The following is a 17,006-nucleotide window of genomic DNA, read 5'->3' as shown; positions in this document are numbered from 1 at the left end:
CTAAACAAATTTACTTTTGCATCAAACTTTTTTCCTAATGTTTCTGGGATACTCTATAGCACTGTAGTCCATATCATGCAGCATAACTTGTGCCCTTCACCTAGAAAATGTTAAGATCAATCTAAAATACAAGAGCCAGCGCTGAATAACACATATTGACTTGTGTTTTCCCCACTGTATTTGCATTATCGTGGCACCTTAAAAAGCCAGACTCTAGGGAGAATGCAAGGCCTACTGCCATTTTGGGCCCTAATCTTGCACCACTGCATGGGCCTTGTAATTGAATTTAATGTGTAAACAAAATCAGACCCTTAGTAATAGGCCATTATGACCCACTCTTTCAAAAGTGCTCAGGGCCCACAACTGGGGCCAGATTTTCAGAGGCTGCTGGGTGATGAATATTTTAGCCTATAGTTGTAAGCCTGCAGCTTTCATGTGTGTAATGTCCATGGTTGTCCTTATGCACCTTACACTGAGTTTCACATACCAGTACACATTATAAAGCTATGTAAAGTATTATCAATGATAAAACTGCAGGGCTGGGCCACCAAGTGATCTATTTTTCCCTTGATGTGTGGATCTGCACTGCTGCCAACTCTTGTGATTTTGTCAAAAGACTGGCACTGTTTGGTGCTTTATTTAAAGCCCCAGCACCCAGAAACCAATGATTAAGTCAAAATCTCAACTCAAGCCCTCCTGATTGTAGAGAGAATGTTGAAAATGTGACCTGAGTACATTATAAAGGCTTGAAAAAAAAACACAGGACAAATAGAAATAACATCTTTAACAAAAAACAAAAATTTCATGATTTTAAGCTACTCGTGAATTTGGGGGCTTGACTCATGAACAGCTGGGGGTTGGCAAGAAAGCATCTGACTTCTCTGCAGAGACATATATATGTCACATAGGAAGAACAGGACTTCTTTGTTTTTTTTTAAACAGACTAAAAGGAAAAGTCTGTTTCTTGGCAAAGAGAAAATGAGTCCTCTCTCACAAATGTCTTGTCACTTCTTATTTCATCAATATTGTGTATAAAGGAGATTGGAAATTCATATTTCCTCAGTCTGTCCTCCTCAAAAATATTATCCAAGATTTGAAAGGACTGCAGGAAGCAAATACAACAGTTATAACATTGTTAAAGTCAAGTTTTATAAGATGCAAAACAAAACCACATAAGCCTTCTGCAGTTGTAATTTAAAAATTAATGTTAGCGACTATCAGTAGGATTTTTTGGGGAGGTGCAGAAATGAAGGGACATATAAAAGCACTTTGTTGCTTCTTTTAAAATCATGCCCTAATAATTTTTCGACAACATGAGAGATGTTTGAAGATGACAGGTGCTTAGAAACAGCAGTGACAACAAAAAACATATTAAAATGCATGGCAGTTTTTTCTGTCCTGATGATAAAAGCATCTGTCTAAAATATATAAAAAAACGCTTCACAGCCAAGTTGTGTCATCTTATAACCATTGAGAAAAAGTGAGGAGGAAGAGTGCATCTCAAGCAAGGCATGTAGTTGCTGTGGAAACATTTCCTCCATCTCCAGCCAAGTGAACAGGTAACAGCTGGACGAATCCTAATGAGCAAGCTTGTGAAAAGGTCTCTCTCTCAGGTGGTTTGAATTCAGAAAGTCAAAATTAGCCTTAATAATACAATGCATCTAAATTTGCATGATTTCATCTGGGTCTTCTAGCATGCAACAGTCTTGATTTCCATTTATGACTTTTGATGCAATGCCATTTACATTGTTGGTTTAACCTCTTTCAGCAATGTAAACTTTCAATTGCAATAACATGCTCCTTTTTAGTAGGATTTTTACAAATAAGGGTGGAAATGAAAAGTTACAGGTAATAAAAAGGGGCACACACTGTTACACAGTAATACAGCAGAGAGTACAGTCAAATGAGGGCCAAGCTACTGTTAACTGAACATAATTATAAAACCTCAGCACTTGACACCATTTTACAGATGAGTCTTTTGCAGTCTATTTCTTGGTCCATATGAAGAAAGGCCTTTAATCAACGTAAACAAATTTGCACTGCTTATGTTCCGTTTTTCAGCTCCCATTCCTAGAAGGGAAAAACAAAAGAGAGGGAAAATTATACAGAAATGTAGTGTCTGTAATTACAGTTAGTCTGCTTATTGGCCTGATCCATAACCCACTGGAGTGAGTGGCAGACTTAAGTAAATTTTGGATCAGGCCTCATACCCCAAAGTTAGAATTTCTGTCAATTGTTTTAAAGGATTTCTATTTTAGTCTACAATTTGGAAAGAGATAAACAAGCTGAGGAAATATGCACCATTCTGCATCATTTCTACTTGACTGGAGCTGCATTTTGCAGCCTTTTGCTGCGTGTAGTGCACACCAGGAAAAGAAACACTGCATTTCTATACTTTTTGCAAAACTGTAGACTGTATGTAGAACCAGAGGAGCCGATAGGTCCCTGGGGAACATGCTGGGCAGTAGGGGCGGTTCTACATTCCTGGACAGGGCAGGACCTCAGACAGAAGGAGCGGGGCTGAGCAGCCAGCCCTAATCACCGTCTGGACCATAATGCCACCCATCTCCCCACCAGCCCTCAGCATTGCCTGGTATATGCTTCTCCCTCCCCCCTCCAGGCAGCCTTAAGAGCTGCACAGCGCTCCAGCCATGATATAAAGGGCCTATGGCCCTGGCCGCGGCCACTTCTGCTGTATCGTTAGCAGTGGTGGGGAGCTCCGGGGCCTTTTGAATTGCTGGGCCCCGGAGCAGTTGCCTTCTCTGCCTCTTTTCCCCCTGCCGGCAGGCCTGTATAGAACAGATATGCACAATGCAATCAAAGAATTAAGCAATGCTGCACGACTTCAGATATAATAGCAACAGATGGACTCTGTCCAAAGTAAAGAAACTAGGAGATGCACACCTGCTCTGTGGGGAGCTCACAAGTAATGTTCGATACCTATATATATATGTATCAGCAAGAGCAGCTGATGTCCTTTCGGTAAGTGACACACACTTATTCTGTGATGGTCTTTGCTAAATTCAAACAGTTGACACACCTGTAAGTCTTATAAACCTACTGCCATTGTGGTACAATTCATTCCATGAATCTAGTAGCTTTTCTTTATTGAGAATTTGCTGCTGCCTTTTAGGAAGCAAGCCTGAGCCACCAAGTAGTAAATCCAACCCACATCTTTGTGGTCAGAGGTTCTCTGATTCATAGATGGAGCTCCAGTTGTGGAAATGGCACATAATACATGTGGGACTGGCCTGCCCTCACTCTGCACTGTACCTAAAAGTGGCTGGCACATCTCTGCTGCACCTCAGATGGGTAAGGGGTCTCTGTGTGCTTCCCCCACTCTGAGTGCCAATGCTGCAGCTCTGATTGGCCAGGAAATGCAGCCAATGAGAGCTGCAAGGGCAGTGTCAATGGGCAGGGACAGCACAAGGAGACCCCCCCAGGACTATCCTCCTAGCAGCTGCTCCCACAGAAAAGTGCCAGTCATTTCTGGGAGCTGCCCAAGGTAAGTGCTGCCCAGCCAAAGTCTGCACCTCAACCCCCTCTCAAACCCCAATGCCTTGCCCCAACTCAGAGCCCACGCTCAAACTCCCTCTCAAAGCCCCATATCCCTCCTGTACCCAAACTACTGCCCTGAACCACCACCCCCAAACTCCTGCTGCATCCTGGTGAAAGTGGGTGAGGGTGGGGGATAGTGACTGATGGAGGAATGAGGTATGGGGGGCTTTGGAGAAGGGGTGCAGCAGGGGGCATGGCAAGGGCTGAGTTGGAGAGCTTGGGGCTCCCTTGAAATTTTTTAAATCAAATTGGGATTTGCTAGAGTCTGAGAACCACTGAGCTTGGCAGATGTTTGTCTAAGGTGCTCTTAAAAATATCCAAAGACAGACATTCTAAAACATCCCTGGGCAATCTACTCCAGTGCTTAACCACCCTGACAGCTAGAAAGCTTTTCCTAATATGCACTCTAAACTGCAATTCCTGCAATTTAAGCTCATTGCTTCCTGTCCAGTTCTCAGAAGTTAAAGAGACTAATTTTTCTCCTTCTTCCTTGAAACAATGTACAGGTTCGACCTCTCTGGCCTGGCACCATCAGGACCTAACCAGTCCCGAACAAGGGAATTTGCTAGACTCAGAGGAGGCCCCCTGCTACCGGCTCCCCATACCACCTTCCCTCCACACTGCTGTGGCCCTAACCCTGCAATCGGGGCTGCTATCAGCCCTGATAGCACTTCATAGATGTTGGGCCCCTGTGCTGCAGCAGGCCCAAGTAAGCCTATACCAGGGGTCGGCAATCTTTCAAAGAAGAAGAGCCATTTTTTTTTTTGTCTTTGACCAAAATATTTTGAGAGTCCCATAGAAAGGCAAAAATCCAGGCTGGTGCTGGGGACTGGAGTGTAGGAGGGGATGAGGGCTGTGGGAGGAAGTTTGGGTGCAGGAAGGAGCTCTGGGTTGGTGCAGAGTGTTGGGAGTACAGGAGAAGGTGAGGGGTCTGGGAGGGAATTTGGGTGCAAATAGGGGTTCTGACCAATGCAGAAGAGTGGAGTGCAGAAGGGGATGCGAGGTGTAGGTTCTGGCTGGGAGGCAGTTACCACAGGCATCTCTCAGCTGGTGGTGAAGCAGAGCTCAGGCAGGCGGTCTGCATGCCATGGCCTCGCACTGCTCCGAGAAGTGGCTGGCTGCTGGCACATCCATGCACACTCTGTGGAGGGAGAGGATCACTGCTCTCCGTGAACTGCCCGTGCCTACAAGCACCACCTCCACAGCTCCAATTGGCTGGTTTCTGGCCACTAGGAGCTTTCAGACCAGTGCTGGGGGCAGGGCAGCATGCATAGCCACTTTTCCCCTTTCCCACAGGGGTTCTCAGAGTTGTGCACGCAGCCAGTTGCTTCCAGGAATGGTATGACATTCAAGCAGCCTGCCTGAACTCTGCTGTGCCATTGGACTTTTAGTTTTTTCAGAAAATAGCTGCTCTCAAGAGAGCAGCCAAAGAGCTGCATATAGCTCTGGAGCCACAGGTTGCCAACCCCTGATAGATGTTTGTACAACAGGTTCTTTAAATACTTCCAACAATGGGGTTTCCACAACCTCCCCTGGCTGTTAACTATTCCCGTAGTCAGAAATTTTTTCTAACGCTACTCGGGCTTGATGCTGGATTCCTGAATTTCTTACTCATTCCATAATCTTCTCACCGACAACCAGTAAACATCTGTTGCTGCTGCTTGACAGCAATCATTTATCTCATTATGATAAACAGGGGCACCACTCCAACTGCATGATCCTTTTTGATGTTACAATCACGGCAGAGGAACCATGGTGACCCACAGCTAGTGTCCCCTTTAGGATGAAGAGAACAGGCTCCAGAGTCTGAACTTTTAGATTTGAGTTGTTTGTTTAAGCACAAGCCTCTCCCTGACTCTCTGGAGTTCCCCATCTCCACACTCCTGTATTGTCAAAGATCTTTCTATTATATTAGAGTGCAAAGTGGGCTGCTCTGTTCTAATTCCCCCTTTAGAGGTGCATCATGTGCACTAGAGTAGCATTTAACCAGACAGGCCCAGACGCATGAGAGATTTGCATAGAGCAGTCACATCAAAAGAACGGGCACAGCCCTGAAGTTACACTGTGCATTTAACACTGAGGGAACAACAGGTAAGAGAGCTCATAGAAGAGAGGGACAGAGGCTGGATAAAGAAAGGACAGAGCTAGGGAAAGAGAGTAAGAATGCAGGCAGTGGGTAGAAATAAAAAGATGAACAGGATCAGATAAGTATTCAAAATGTTCAAGGGCTTACGCAACCACATCCTCCCTACTGTGAAATTCGTCCATAATTGGGGACTTCAGTATTAGCACGGACATCAAATTGGCCTCACCTCCCACACACTATGATGGAAGTTACATATGCTGAACCAATTCTACTCTCTAAATGCTCTCATGCAACTCCCGCTGATTAGCCAAATCAGTAAGGGCCAAATGGGTCCCTAGGCACACACTCAACTCCACAAGGCCAGAACATGAAGTGCCAAATTCCACCCTCATATAAGTACATTCAACTCATATTGAAATTGATGTGAGTTGCAGATGCATAGCTGATTGTGGAATTTGGCTGTATCTAGCTATGAACGAGCTCAATACAGTTTGGGTCATATTATCTAATTCATCTAAATTTCACAGTTAATATTTGGAGTACGAGGTTTTATGAAAAGGTGGCAACAGCTATTAAATATGAATTCAATATGTGGAATTGTTTCCATTGATAGAAAAATAGCTTCATATTCTTTTAAATAATCTAATTTTACACCCAAGATTCTTCCAGAAGAGACTCTGGTTCTTTAAATATTCCATTCACAGCTAAGGCTTGGTCTCCATTACTACGGGTCATCGATCCAAATTACGCAGCTTCAACTATGTGGCTGAAGTCCATGTACTGAGATCTACTTACTGTGGTGTCTTCACTGCGGTATGCTAATAGATGATGCTTTCCCATCAACTCCACCTGTGGTTCCTCTTCTGGTGGAGTACCGGAGTGGATGGGAGAGTGCTCAGCGATTGGGTTATCACATCAATACTAGATACGATAAACTCCCGCTGAATTAATCACTGTCGGTTGATTTGGCAGATAGTGTAGCGATGCCCTGTCAGAGCCGATTTTGCTACACAACACTATTCTGAGCAACTCTTGTAGGTAATGCATCAGAAAGTGAATGAATGAATAAATAAATGGCCATATATAGTCTCTTTCATCCCAAGATCATTGCTTTTTACAAATGGGAAAAGAAGGGACAGATGGGCTTAGTGCCTTGCCTTACATCACATGACAAGTTTGTGGCAGAGCGGGATAGCCCAGCTCCTTTGACTCTCAGTTGCATGTCCTAACTACTTTATGGCATTCCCTCCCTAATGTTTTTTCTAAAATGCATTTGTTTGCAAATTCTGCTGCTTTCCATATTGCAAACATATTTAATGAATAAAAAAAAATATCTGAGCACCAGTGAAATATTGAACTGCTGCCTAAAACACAGCAAGTATGGTTTAGACACAATAATGGAGTGCACTAGGAAGAACAGATGTGTAGGATTATAACTGTAGTTAGCAATGAACGGACCAAAACAACACAAAGATATCAGACCCATGCCAGAAGTAACACCCCTTTTTACATGCTGTATGAGCTGTTCAGTAATACGCCTTAACTTGCCTATTCATCAAGCCCCAGAGTACTGTCATGAAAATCCCATTTAACATTAAGCACAAGTAGCATATCTATTAAAGACTGTATTAATGGGGGTAGGAATGCAAAGTTTCATCCAGGCACTAGTCAGAACAAATTAAATTATGTGGATTTCTACTTTAATTATACTGCAAGAGTAGTTGCTTGCATAGTACATTTCAATTACTACAGACTAGAACTATTTAGTTCTTGCATCAGCCGGCAATGATTATATCGAACTTTTTTGGTTATTAAAACATTTGGCTTGGCAGTTACATTAAATGCTTATTGACTAAACCCATTAGTGTAATGGTGAAGGGAGAAAAGGGCTAGTCTGTATTACAGGACATTTACAGTGAACTCCGTAAAACAAATGACATTCACAGAGTCAGATCTGTCACTTTAGTACAGTCTTCATTTGTCATCTGGTTCCCCAGATTTACCCCATTAGAGAGAAATTAATCCCCATTCAGAAGATCAGTATGAAACCATGCACCACTTAATGTGAATGTAGATCATGGGCCAACCCTCTACATTGGTGTGAAATTTCACCCTTAGAAATTTAAGCAGCAGGAACCAATGTCTCCCTCACCATTAATAAAGGAGAGATAGTAAACATGTCAGGATGGACAGGAGCAGAAAAAGAAAAACCAAACACATATCTTTCTCACCTTTGCTTTTCGAAGGACGTGGCCTCGACATGGAGAATTACTTGATGTAGGAGGTCTCTTCAGCACTGCTGCACTGTTCACTGGTATTGAACATTCAGTATCACTCGTATCACAACTGGAGATAGGAGAGTTTTCCAAAGTTCGGTGCTTGAAAATTGGAGACTGACAGAGAAGACAGAATGAAAACCTCAAACTGGGCAATGTTTCCTCCAAAATATTCATAAAAATAAAAGGCTTCAACTGGGTAAAGTTTTCTCCAAATATTCAGGTAAATATCATTTGTCTAAATTTAGGACTGCAGAAAGCTACAAGACCTGTTTTAAGGTTATGAAAAGTACATTGACAGATAATCATTTCCAAACATGAGCTGCACTGATCAGGATAGAAAATGCCATTTTCTGAATAAGCAAAACAAGAGAAAGTAAATAGCTACTTCAGTTCCTTCTAAATAACAAGTGACTAGGTGGGTCAGCACAGTGAACCAATGCAAAAATGTTGTCCATATTGATCCACGAGCTATTAAAGGTCTATAGATATTAAGCTCTTTGGGGGGAGGGACTGCCTCTTATTATATATTTGTACAGCCCATAGCACAATATGGTCCTGGCCTTTAAGCTCTTCCACAATAAAATGGCAACAAATGTTTCCTATAATTCCATACATATCAACTCAATTTCATTGATGAAGAGGACACCAGCTATGGCTGAGTAATGGTAATAATTCAGAACAGAGTGTGGCTGTTTTATCTTTTGGGGTTTATAGATCAGATGCCTGATCCTGCATGACGCTGACCACTCTTGGCTCCTATTCACTTTTCTGGATGTAGTGAATGTTCAGCACTCCTATATCATAGGACTGACCCTGCTTTTCTGAAATCATTCAGCTGTGGACATACCTGTGGGCTTGAGGTTCCTGATTTGGGCTCAATTGCCAATCCCAGAGTGATGCCGCCAGCCAAGGCTTTCTTCAGGCTCTCTTTCACCTCAGTCAGTTCCAACTCTAGATTTACACGCTCAGTCTCCTTCAGCTTGCATTCCTCCTCCAACTTCCTTAACTTATCTTCTAGAATCACTTGAGTCTTCCTGCCTGAAATGTTAAAGTTTGATTGAATCCTGTTTAGCACTGAGTCCATTATTTACAAATAGGGAACAAATGCTTTAAAATGAGTGGTTACCCAAACAGCTATGCACACTGAACAGTTCCAGCCCTGTGCAAGTAAAATATTTCACACTTTAGAGAAAGCTCAGTGATTCATCTGGGGTGCCGTCCTGAGGCAATTTTTTGGTTTCTAGCCATATTGTTTTTCAATTAGTCTCTGTACCACAAAAATGGCAGTAGCCAGTAAATAAAAATAAAAGTTAACCCTTCCTACTTTTGTGTGAGTGGCTGATAATTGTAAAGTGTATTAAATGAGCTAACAGCACAAAAATATTGATTGACTCTAATTGCTCTATTTTATAAATGTTTAACACAAAAACGGAACCTCATGTTACACCTGTAGCAAGCAGTTTGGATTTTTGAAGAATACATTTCAGGCCCCAGGAAAAAATTCCATTTGCATAGTTAGAATTCTCGGAGTGCTGTGCTCTAACACAACAAAGCACCTCATACCAGCATTAACTTCAATGGCAGCTCGTAGGTCTTTCCTTTCTTTTCGGAGCTGAGCCAACCTGTTCCGCAGAGCTTCTTTCCTCCTTAACAACTCCTCTTCTTTGGTTTGTAACCTCTTTGCATCTGCTTCAACACGGTTCTTGCCATATTTGTACTGATCAGCATCTACGCAGAAAGATGAAAGTGCACTGATGATTTATTCAGTTAACTCCTTCTCTGAATGGCTCAGAAGCTAGGAACATCACTAATCAGAATGTGAGATGCAACAAACAAAATATACACACCCTTAAAACTTCCTGGCCTTAACTTTGTGACTTGAGCCGTTCCTGGATCTCTTTGAATAAAATAAGCAATAAAACAACTCTTTATCTCTCAATCAAATCTAACCCCACAAAAAGCTTTTGCAATGTCTGAGAAAGTTGGGTTAATTTTTTTGTCTGTTTTCATTGGAGTTTCCCACACTTCTTGATTCCTGCTGAGATTTGAAGCACAAATACTGAAATAATGTGAGAAAGTTTTGTTTTCAAGAATCTTCCGGAAGAAATGGAAAATACCAGACACCTTACAAGGCTCTTGTACTAAGAATTCCTCCCTAAGAGTGCAGACAAAACAGATTCTGATAAACATGCAAAATATGTTTCCTGTGCTTAGCCAGGCTGAATCTCTGACCTGAGATTTAACTGAATGATGAAGTTTGAAAACTCAGCTCCCCCACAACTTATACTCCAGGCAAAAGGCTGAAGTCCCTAGATAAGTGCTTCTCCTCTCCCAGTAAGGTTAGGCTGACAAATGTCTCACCTTCTTTGCCTCTGCCTAAGAAACACCTTGGCCCAGACTCCTCTAACATCTTTAAGCCAAAGATCTTTCACATCCCCTTTTCCTGGAGAATGGGGGCTGGACCTCAGCAATCTGATCTTTCTCTTTTTCTTGCTATCTAGAAAGACCCATCCTATTTCCTTATGCCCAAAGTTGCAAAGCAAGATCATTAAGGGATGTACTTACTTGATGCAGTGCGCTTCACACATGACATTGATTCAGATTTCTTCTGCTGGTTATTTAAAATTCTCCCTTTTCCCACGATACCATTTGCAGTTGCGGGGCTTTTTTTGCCCTTAAACTGTTTGAAAACAAAATATTTATGCACTGGTAATTATTGTTGTATGGATGGTGCCATAATAACAATCACCAAGAGCAAAGCTTGAAAGAGTTGTTTAAAGCTGCCTGTCTTCCTAGAAGCTGTTCATATGCTTAATAGATTCTGCTGAAAACAGTGCAACCTCTAGAGACCATATCACTGAGTAAGATCAGAGGCTGATAATCACTGGGAATTGTGAGATTCTCTCTCACTCTCTCTTTCTTTCCCTTCCATCTGTGGTGGCATCACAGTTGCTAATAAACTGACACATTTTAAGAATGATGCTCTAATGGACTAAGTGGTACTTTGTAACAATTTTATATTGCAAAGCCCTTTAAAAACAGAAAGGAGGCACATTACTTTCATACCTACCACAAGAAGCTGTAGAACCATCAGTTTTGCCCACTCATAGTGAGATACAATGTTAAGCTGTTTTATACTTATTACATATCCTTATTTGGTACATTTCCTAGGAATTGCATTGCTATAGTATATGGATGCTATTTCAAAATTAAATAATTAAAAATACACAAAAGACGTTAATTAACAGATTCTCTTTCATGGTACCTCCAACAAAACAAACTCAGTGAAAAAGGCAAAATTAAGGTGGTTTTTGTACCACACCCTTGATAATGGCTAGACATAAGCTCTAACAGACTCCTGGACAATAAAAGAACAGTACAGAGCTATGCCTCTAGGAATGAAGCTACATGGACAGAAAACTAGAGTATTTGGCCTATTAAAAGTATTTCAAAAAAATAGAAACTGAACCTATTAAGGTCCAGTGGGGTCTGAAACTCCCAGCCCATGCCTGGCTGGAGTAATTGTGCAATCTACCCCAGGAATCCCAGCAGGCCGAAGGAAGGGGAGTCTGTCTGTTCCTATTCCCCAAACCCTGCCCCTTCCCAACATTGCCCTGCTCTCTCTCCACCATGGCACTCCAGCTGAAGCTGAATCCTCAAGGGGTATTACCAAGGGGTCCTGGCCCAGCATGGCAGCAGTGGTTGGCCTCTCCCCCACTCCTTACAGAGGAAGGAGCTGTATGGAAGCAGAGAGCACTCGGCGGGTGCTCTCGGATACAGAAACAGTACAGTTCTGAGTTGTGACAGATAATTTCTCTGAATGGCATGCAAAGACATAGTCCCTGTCTGTTTTGCTCATGACATACTATAGAATATTTCCTTACATGGCCAAGATCCTAATTTCATATTTATTGATAGAACTCCTTGTAGCAACCTGAGCAACAGGTTGCAAATAGAATCTGACAGGCAAGTTATTTATGGTTTGTTTCTGTCATCCTCACTCAGGCTGAGTAGCTCCTTAACTGCCTAAGAAGTCCCATTGAATTCAACAGAGCCATAAGTGTAAGATACAGGCAGTCCCCGGGGTTACATGGATCCGACTTACATCGGATCCCTACTTACAAACAGGGTAAGGCAACCCCGCACTAGCTGCTTCCCCCCAGCAGACCAGGGAGACGCGGAGCGGCTTTTCTCAGCAGATACCTCAGCTTGAGAATAAAGGACTGAGGGAAGTGAGGTGTGGGAGAATAAAACTGAGCTCTTGAGAAATGTTTGGCTAGAGTTTCCCCTACAATATGTACCAGTTCCGACTTACATACAAATTCAACTTAAGAACAAACCTACAGTCCCTATTTTGTACGTAACTCAGGGACTGCCTGTACTCTACTTGAAGAGAGTAAGGGTGGAAGAATCTGGCACTTAATGACTCCAGTTGAGTATGCAATACTAGCTAGTTGCCAGAGTAGCATGTGGGTTTCCATGCATGACTAAATACAGGGATCAGAATTATCCTTTTCTTTCTCACTTGCTTTTTCCATTAAAGAAAATGGACATAAATTTTATGCTGCTTTTGTCATTTTCTCTGACTCTTGAAACTTTATCTAATTCTTCAGAGAAATATTTCAGAATACTTTATTACAAGGCAATCAAAATAGTTACTTCTTTACAAGACATACAAAAGGACTAGCTAAAACAAGGTCATATTACTAAAAAACATTATCCCCTTTACTTTCTTTTTAACTGGTCAGCTAGACAAAGGTTACACTCGCCATTTTGCAACCCTTCTACACTGATAAAGGCCCAGTTATAAAGGCAGAGTGTGTTTTCAATATAATTGTACTGGTAAAGCCTTTCTAGTGTAAACTAGACCCTAGTGTTTCTAAAATGATTAACCAGGGTTTTGAGAATCTTAGAGTGAAATTCGCCCCTACTCAAAAGGCCAGCAAAAGATCTAAAGAAGTGCCACCCTTTTGCTTCAGTGTGGCCTAAATTGAGTATAGCTTTTGTACTGACTCTTGGCAAAGGAGTGAATTTTTTTATTACTTATTAAATGTAAGATTCACATATTCTATAAAAGGTAAAGACTGAACTCTTTGTACCTACAAACAGCACGAATATGGTAGGGATGTGAAGGGTTAGCTGGCGGCCTAGCCTGGCTACAGCAGCTCCCACCTGACGCAGGCACAAGCAGCCCCTGCCCATGGTGCGGTTGGCTCATACCAGCCTGGTCAGAGAAGTCTGCGGCATGGGGCAGCCCCACACCCACAATGCGCGGCATCCACGGGATGCCAGTCAACCAGTTAAACGCAATGTTTAACCAGTTAACTTTTTAAACTGGAATGTAGGAGGCTTGGATCTAAAAGTTAAGCATAGTTTTTTAAAATTAAAAAAAGAAAAAAATGGCTTTGGTTGAAGCATACAGTAAGGCTTATAAAACAACAACAACAACAAATGGACTGGTAGCACTTTATAGACTAACAAAACGTGTAGATGTTAGTCTATAAAGTGCTACCAGTCCATTTGTTGTTTTTTTCTGTAAGAGACTAACTCGGCTATCCCCTGAAGCTCCAGTAAGTCTTATGTCATTTCAAACACTTTCTCCTTTGTAATACAATGAACAAAGGTTCCCTGTTCAACTTTTTAAGTCAAAAGGCCTCTGCATTTGGTTCTTGTACCAAGATTCACTTGCTCACACACCTGTATCCGCACATATGTTCCTTAAAGTACATATTCTGTTTGTTTGTAGGTACTTTTGAAATATATTAATAGAAAAGTAAGGACAGTGCAGAGAGTGACCTACTGATACTCTGTTTTAATCCCAGATGGTCCTAACCCAGCAATCCTGAGTTTCTGAGCTCAGGCCCATGTCTGGTTCTAACATTATATTCCTAGCTTTGTATGCATAATTGGACTAAACTAGTGGTCATATAAATAATACATTTCAGATGCAAAAGACTACCTTCATTTTAGTATCTTTAAATTAAACTAGTAAACTAACTGAGAATTGTATGCCATTGTCCTTCACTGTGTATTCTGATATGGTATACTTTATGACTGCAAAAAAGAAATCATACTTTTCTCAAGGGAAGCAAGCAACAGGGCAGTTACTTAAATGTAGTTACATTGTATGTTTCAGTAAACCAGTAACACACTTAAAACTAAAATGCCAAGTATCTTATCACATAAAAACAAATCATTTAGTGGGCCAAAGAGTCACAGGGTGGTGCACAGAAATCTGTATGTGCAACAGTTCCACATTGCAGTCCCTGAAATATTTATATGTAATATTTTTGTTACAGCAGCAAGCTGTGCTGAAACCCCCTATAGGAAATATGTGGAAGCCAACCGAAAGCCAGGAGGAAAGCTTGCCGTTGTATGGCTGCATTTTGTTTGGCTCTAGATACAGCAAGAGCATGTTAAGCAGATATTTTATGGACAAACAGGAAGACAGCACCTACAGGTCAGAATTTACAATCTAGGTGGAACTCTATTACTTGTAGCGGCCCCCATTTAAGTTGCAAGCATTCTAGTGTTAAAATCAGGCCAGTGAAATAACCCCAACACAAACAGAACTGAAGTAAAAGGCTTTGTTACAGTATTAAACATTGTAAGTACCTGTGAGCCAGATCCCCGCCCCACAGCAGAGGTGTTAGTGACAGACTGAGCAGAGGACAGATTGGACGAGACAGGGTTTTTGTAATGGTTAGAGGAGAGTTTGTCAGTAGATAACCTATTGGCTTTTCTGTCAGCAGGTGGATAGCGTGCAAAGATTTTCGGAGACGGCAAGTTATCGTACAGGCCTGCGTTATCATAAAGCACTTCTTCTCCCATACTTCTGCTACGAGAAGGAGGAAAGCCATCTTCCAGTTCCCACTGCAACACACACACTTTTGCTGTTAGTACACAAAAACCACATGCAGGACCTATGCAAAATTAAAACATTAGCAGGTTATTTAGAATCATTAAAACCCTTTGAGTTTAGCAAGATTTTGTTTTTTTCCTGACATTTGAGCCAAACTGGTCTAGAAAAACATTGATAGCTATGGTATGTTCGGGTGCCTGAGGAAAACAGAGGAATAGGTTATCTATTTCATAACCTGAATTTTCTTGTGTTTTCTATTAAGCAGAGAAAAGGGGACTGTGATGTTAGCCCTTATACTACAGGTTGGACCTCTCTCGTCCGGCACTCTCAGGATCTGACTGATCTTGAACGAGGGGATTTGTCAGACCAAGGGAGGTCCCTCTCAACATGGCTCGTGCTAGCTTGCTGCCCCCAGCTAGGACTCCAGTCTAGACCTGCTGCTGCCTGCCCAGCCGTGGCTGCTGCTGGGGTTGGAGCTCCACAACAGGGGACAGAGCGCTGTGGTGGGGGCTGGAGCTCTACGGTTGAAGCTCCACAGCTGCCGCTGCTGTCCCCAAGCTCCACGGCTGCCACTGCAATCCACAAGCTCCACAGCCAGGGCCAGAGTTCTGTGACTACCATGGCCAGGTCTCCGCTACCACCTGGCCACAGTAGCCTGAGCTCCCTGCTGCACCACCCACCCCCTGTGCATTGCCCCCTGGCTCCCGGCTGAATCTCCATGCCCCCCCCTCCACCTCGCTGCTCCTGCCCAGAGTCAGCCCAACCTCCCTGTACCTGGGCTCTGTGGTCCAGCAACATCCGTAGTCCGAGAGTTCAGGGAAATACAACCTGTATTACTTTATTATTACTTTCCAGTTAGTATTTCTGAGAAAGAAGGTGCTACAGTACCGATGTTGAGATCTACTTTCTTGTATAAATAGGACAATTGTGGGGCACTCATGAACAACACAGATGAGCCTTCAGGAAAATCTCCGGGGCACATTTTGCTAAATCTGACTGATAATTGAGATTTTCAGATCTGGCAACTAGCAGAAGCTATTAGGGGTTTTTTTTTTCAGGCCACGTGTCTTTTCAGTAGCTATCAGCTGCTTGTGCACTAGCATTTTATTTTATTTGTTGGAAAAAGTTTTACTGAGCTAAAGTAAATACCTAAAATAGCTCCAGGCCATTTTCTCTTTCCATAAAACTGGAGAACACAATAACAATCACCTAGAGATTCGCTCATTTAATCTTAAAAGAAGCTGTGGGTCTGCATGCCCAAAAGCTTTCCTTAATCCACCCTGTCTGAGTACCCTCCTCAGATGCTGTCCAAAGCACACCCAAGGATTACATGTGCATCCCACTCAAACACTCTGCTATGTCCTACTCCTTAGAGACTTTCCCCTACTACTCCTCTGACATGTTACAAGAGAACACTGCACGGCTGTGTCTACACTGGGCCACTTATTCCGGAAAATCAGCCGCTTTTCCGGAATAAGCTGCGAGCTGTCTACACTGGCCCTTGAATTTCCGGAAAAGCAACGACGCTCTACTGTACAAAATCAGCCACTATTCCGGAAAAACTATTCTGCTCCCGCTCGGGCATAAGTCCTTATTCTGGAACACTGTTCCGGAAAAGGGCCAGTGTAGACAGCTCAGTAGTCTTTTCCGGAAAAGTGCGTCTACATTGGCCACAGATGCTTTTCCGGAAAAAGGGCTTTTCCGGAAGAGCAGCCTGCCAATGTAGACGCTCCTTTTCTGGAAAAACTGAAAACGGAATAGTATTCTGTTTTAAGCAGTTCCGGAAATTCATGCCAGTGTAGACACAGCCCACTTGTTTCTGACTGCCTATGCCTTGAATTTCTGAATATTTCTGTCAGTTTTCAAACTGAGGTCTTCAAACTGGCTTTAAGACACAGCCCGAATTAGGAACTAAGCTGAGCGCAGCACCTTCACATGAGTGACTAGAGACCACGTGCCATTGTGTGCAATATGCACTTCTTTACCCACTCCTAAAAAAACCAAGCTGTACAGGCTAATGCAGAGGCTGGGGTGGGACCACGACTTTGCCCTCAGCCTGCTCTCTTTGGGACCAACAGCACAAGTGTCAGAGCAAAGGGAGGACAGCTTGTTGAACTTTCTTCACAACTTACATCACCCAACACAGGGCTGGGCACAATCAAGCCCTGAGTATTGCTTTGGTCTAATGAATGTTTCTTTTTAAAAATTCAAGGATTTTATT

At 42.6% G+C, this 17,006-nt stretch overlaps 1 protein-coding gene across 5 annotated transcripts in view; it reads right to left on the bottom strand.

Moving 5' to 3' along the window:
• Nucleotides 1-920: 920 nt before the first annotated feature.
• AFAP1 (actin filament associated protein 1) overlaps nucleotides 921-17,006 on the bottom strand; it is a 174,912-nt gene continuing 158,826 nt past the window's right edge. For 4 of the 5 annotated variants that reach the window (XM_006128231.5, XM_089777792.1, XM_089777790.1 and 1 more), the window contains 6 exons: nucleotides 14,539-14,796; nucleotides 10,489-10,603; nucleotides 9,487-9,651; nucleotides 8,771-8,961; nucleotides 7,876-8,037; nucleotides 921-2,070 (listed from right to left, as the gene is read on the bottom strand). In XM_006128231.5, coding sequence (XP_006128293.3) covers nucleotides 2,044-2,070; nucleotides 7,876-8,037; nucleotides 8,771-8,961; nucleotides 9,487-9,651; nucleotides 10,489-10,603; nucleotides 14,539-14,796 — 918 coding nt within the window. In that variant the 3' untranslated portion in view covers nucleotides 921-2,043. The remainder of the gene's footprint in view (nucleotides 2,071-7,875; nucleotides 8,038-8,770; nucleotides 8,962-9,486; nucleotides 9,652-10,488; nucleotides 10,604-14,538; nucleotides 14,797-17,006) is intronic. The other variant, XM_006128235.5, reaches the window with a different exon arrangement.

The sequence above is a fragment of the Pelodiscus sinensis genome, chromosome 4, assembly GCF_052426305.1.
Source record: "Pelodiscus sinensis isolate ZL-2025 chromosome 4, ASM5242630v1, whole genome shotgun sequence".
In the NCBI taxonomy this organism is placed as follows: Eukaryota; Metazoa; Chordata; order Testudines; family Trionychidae; genus Pelodiscus; species Pelodiscus sinensis.
This window is presented reverse-complemented; position numbering and strand designations above follow the sequence as displayed.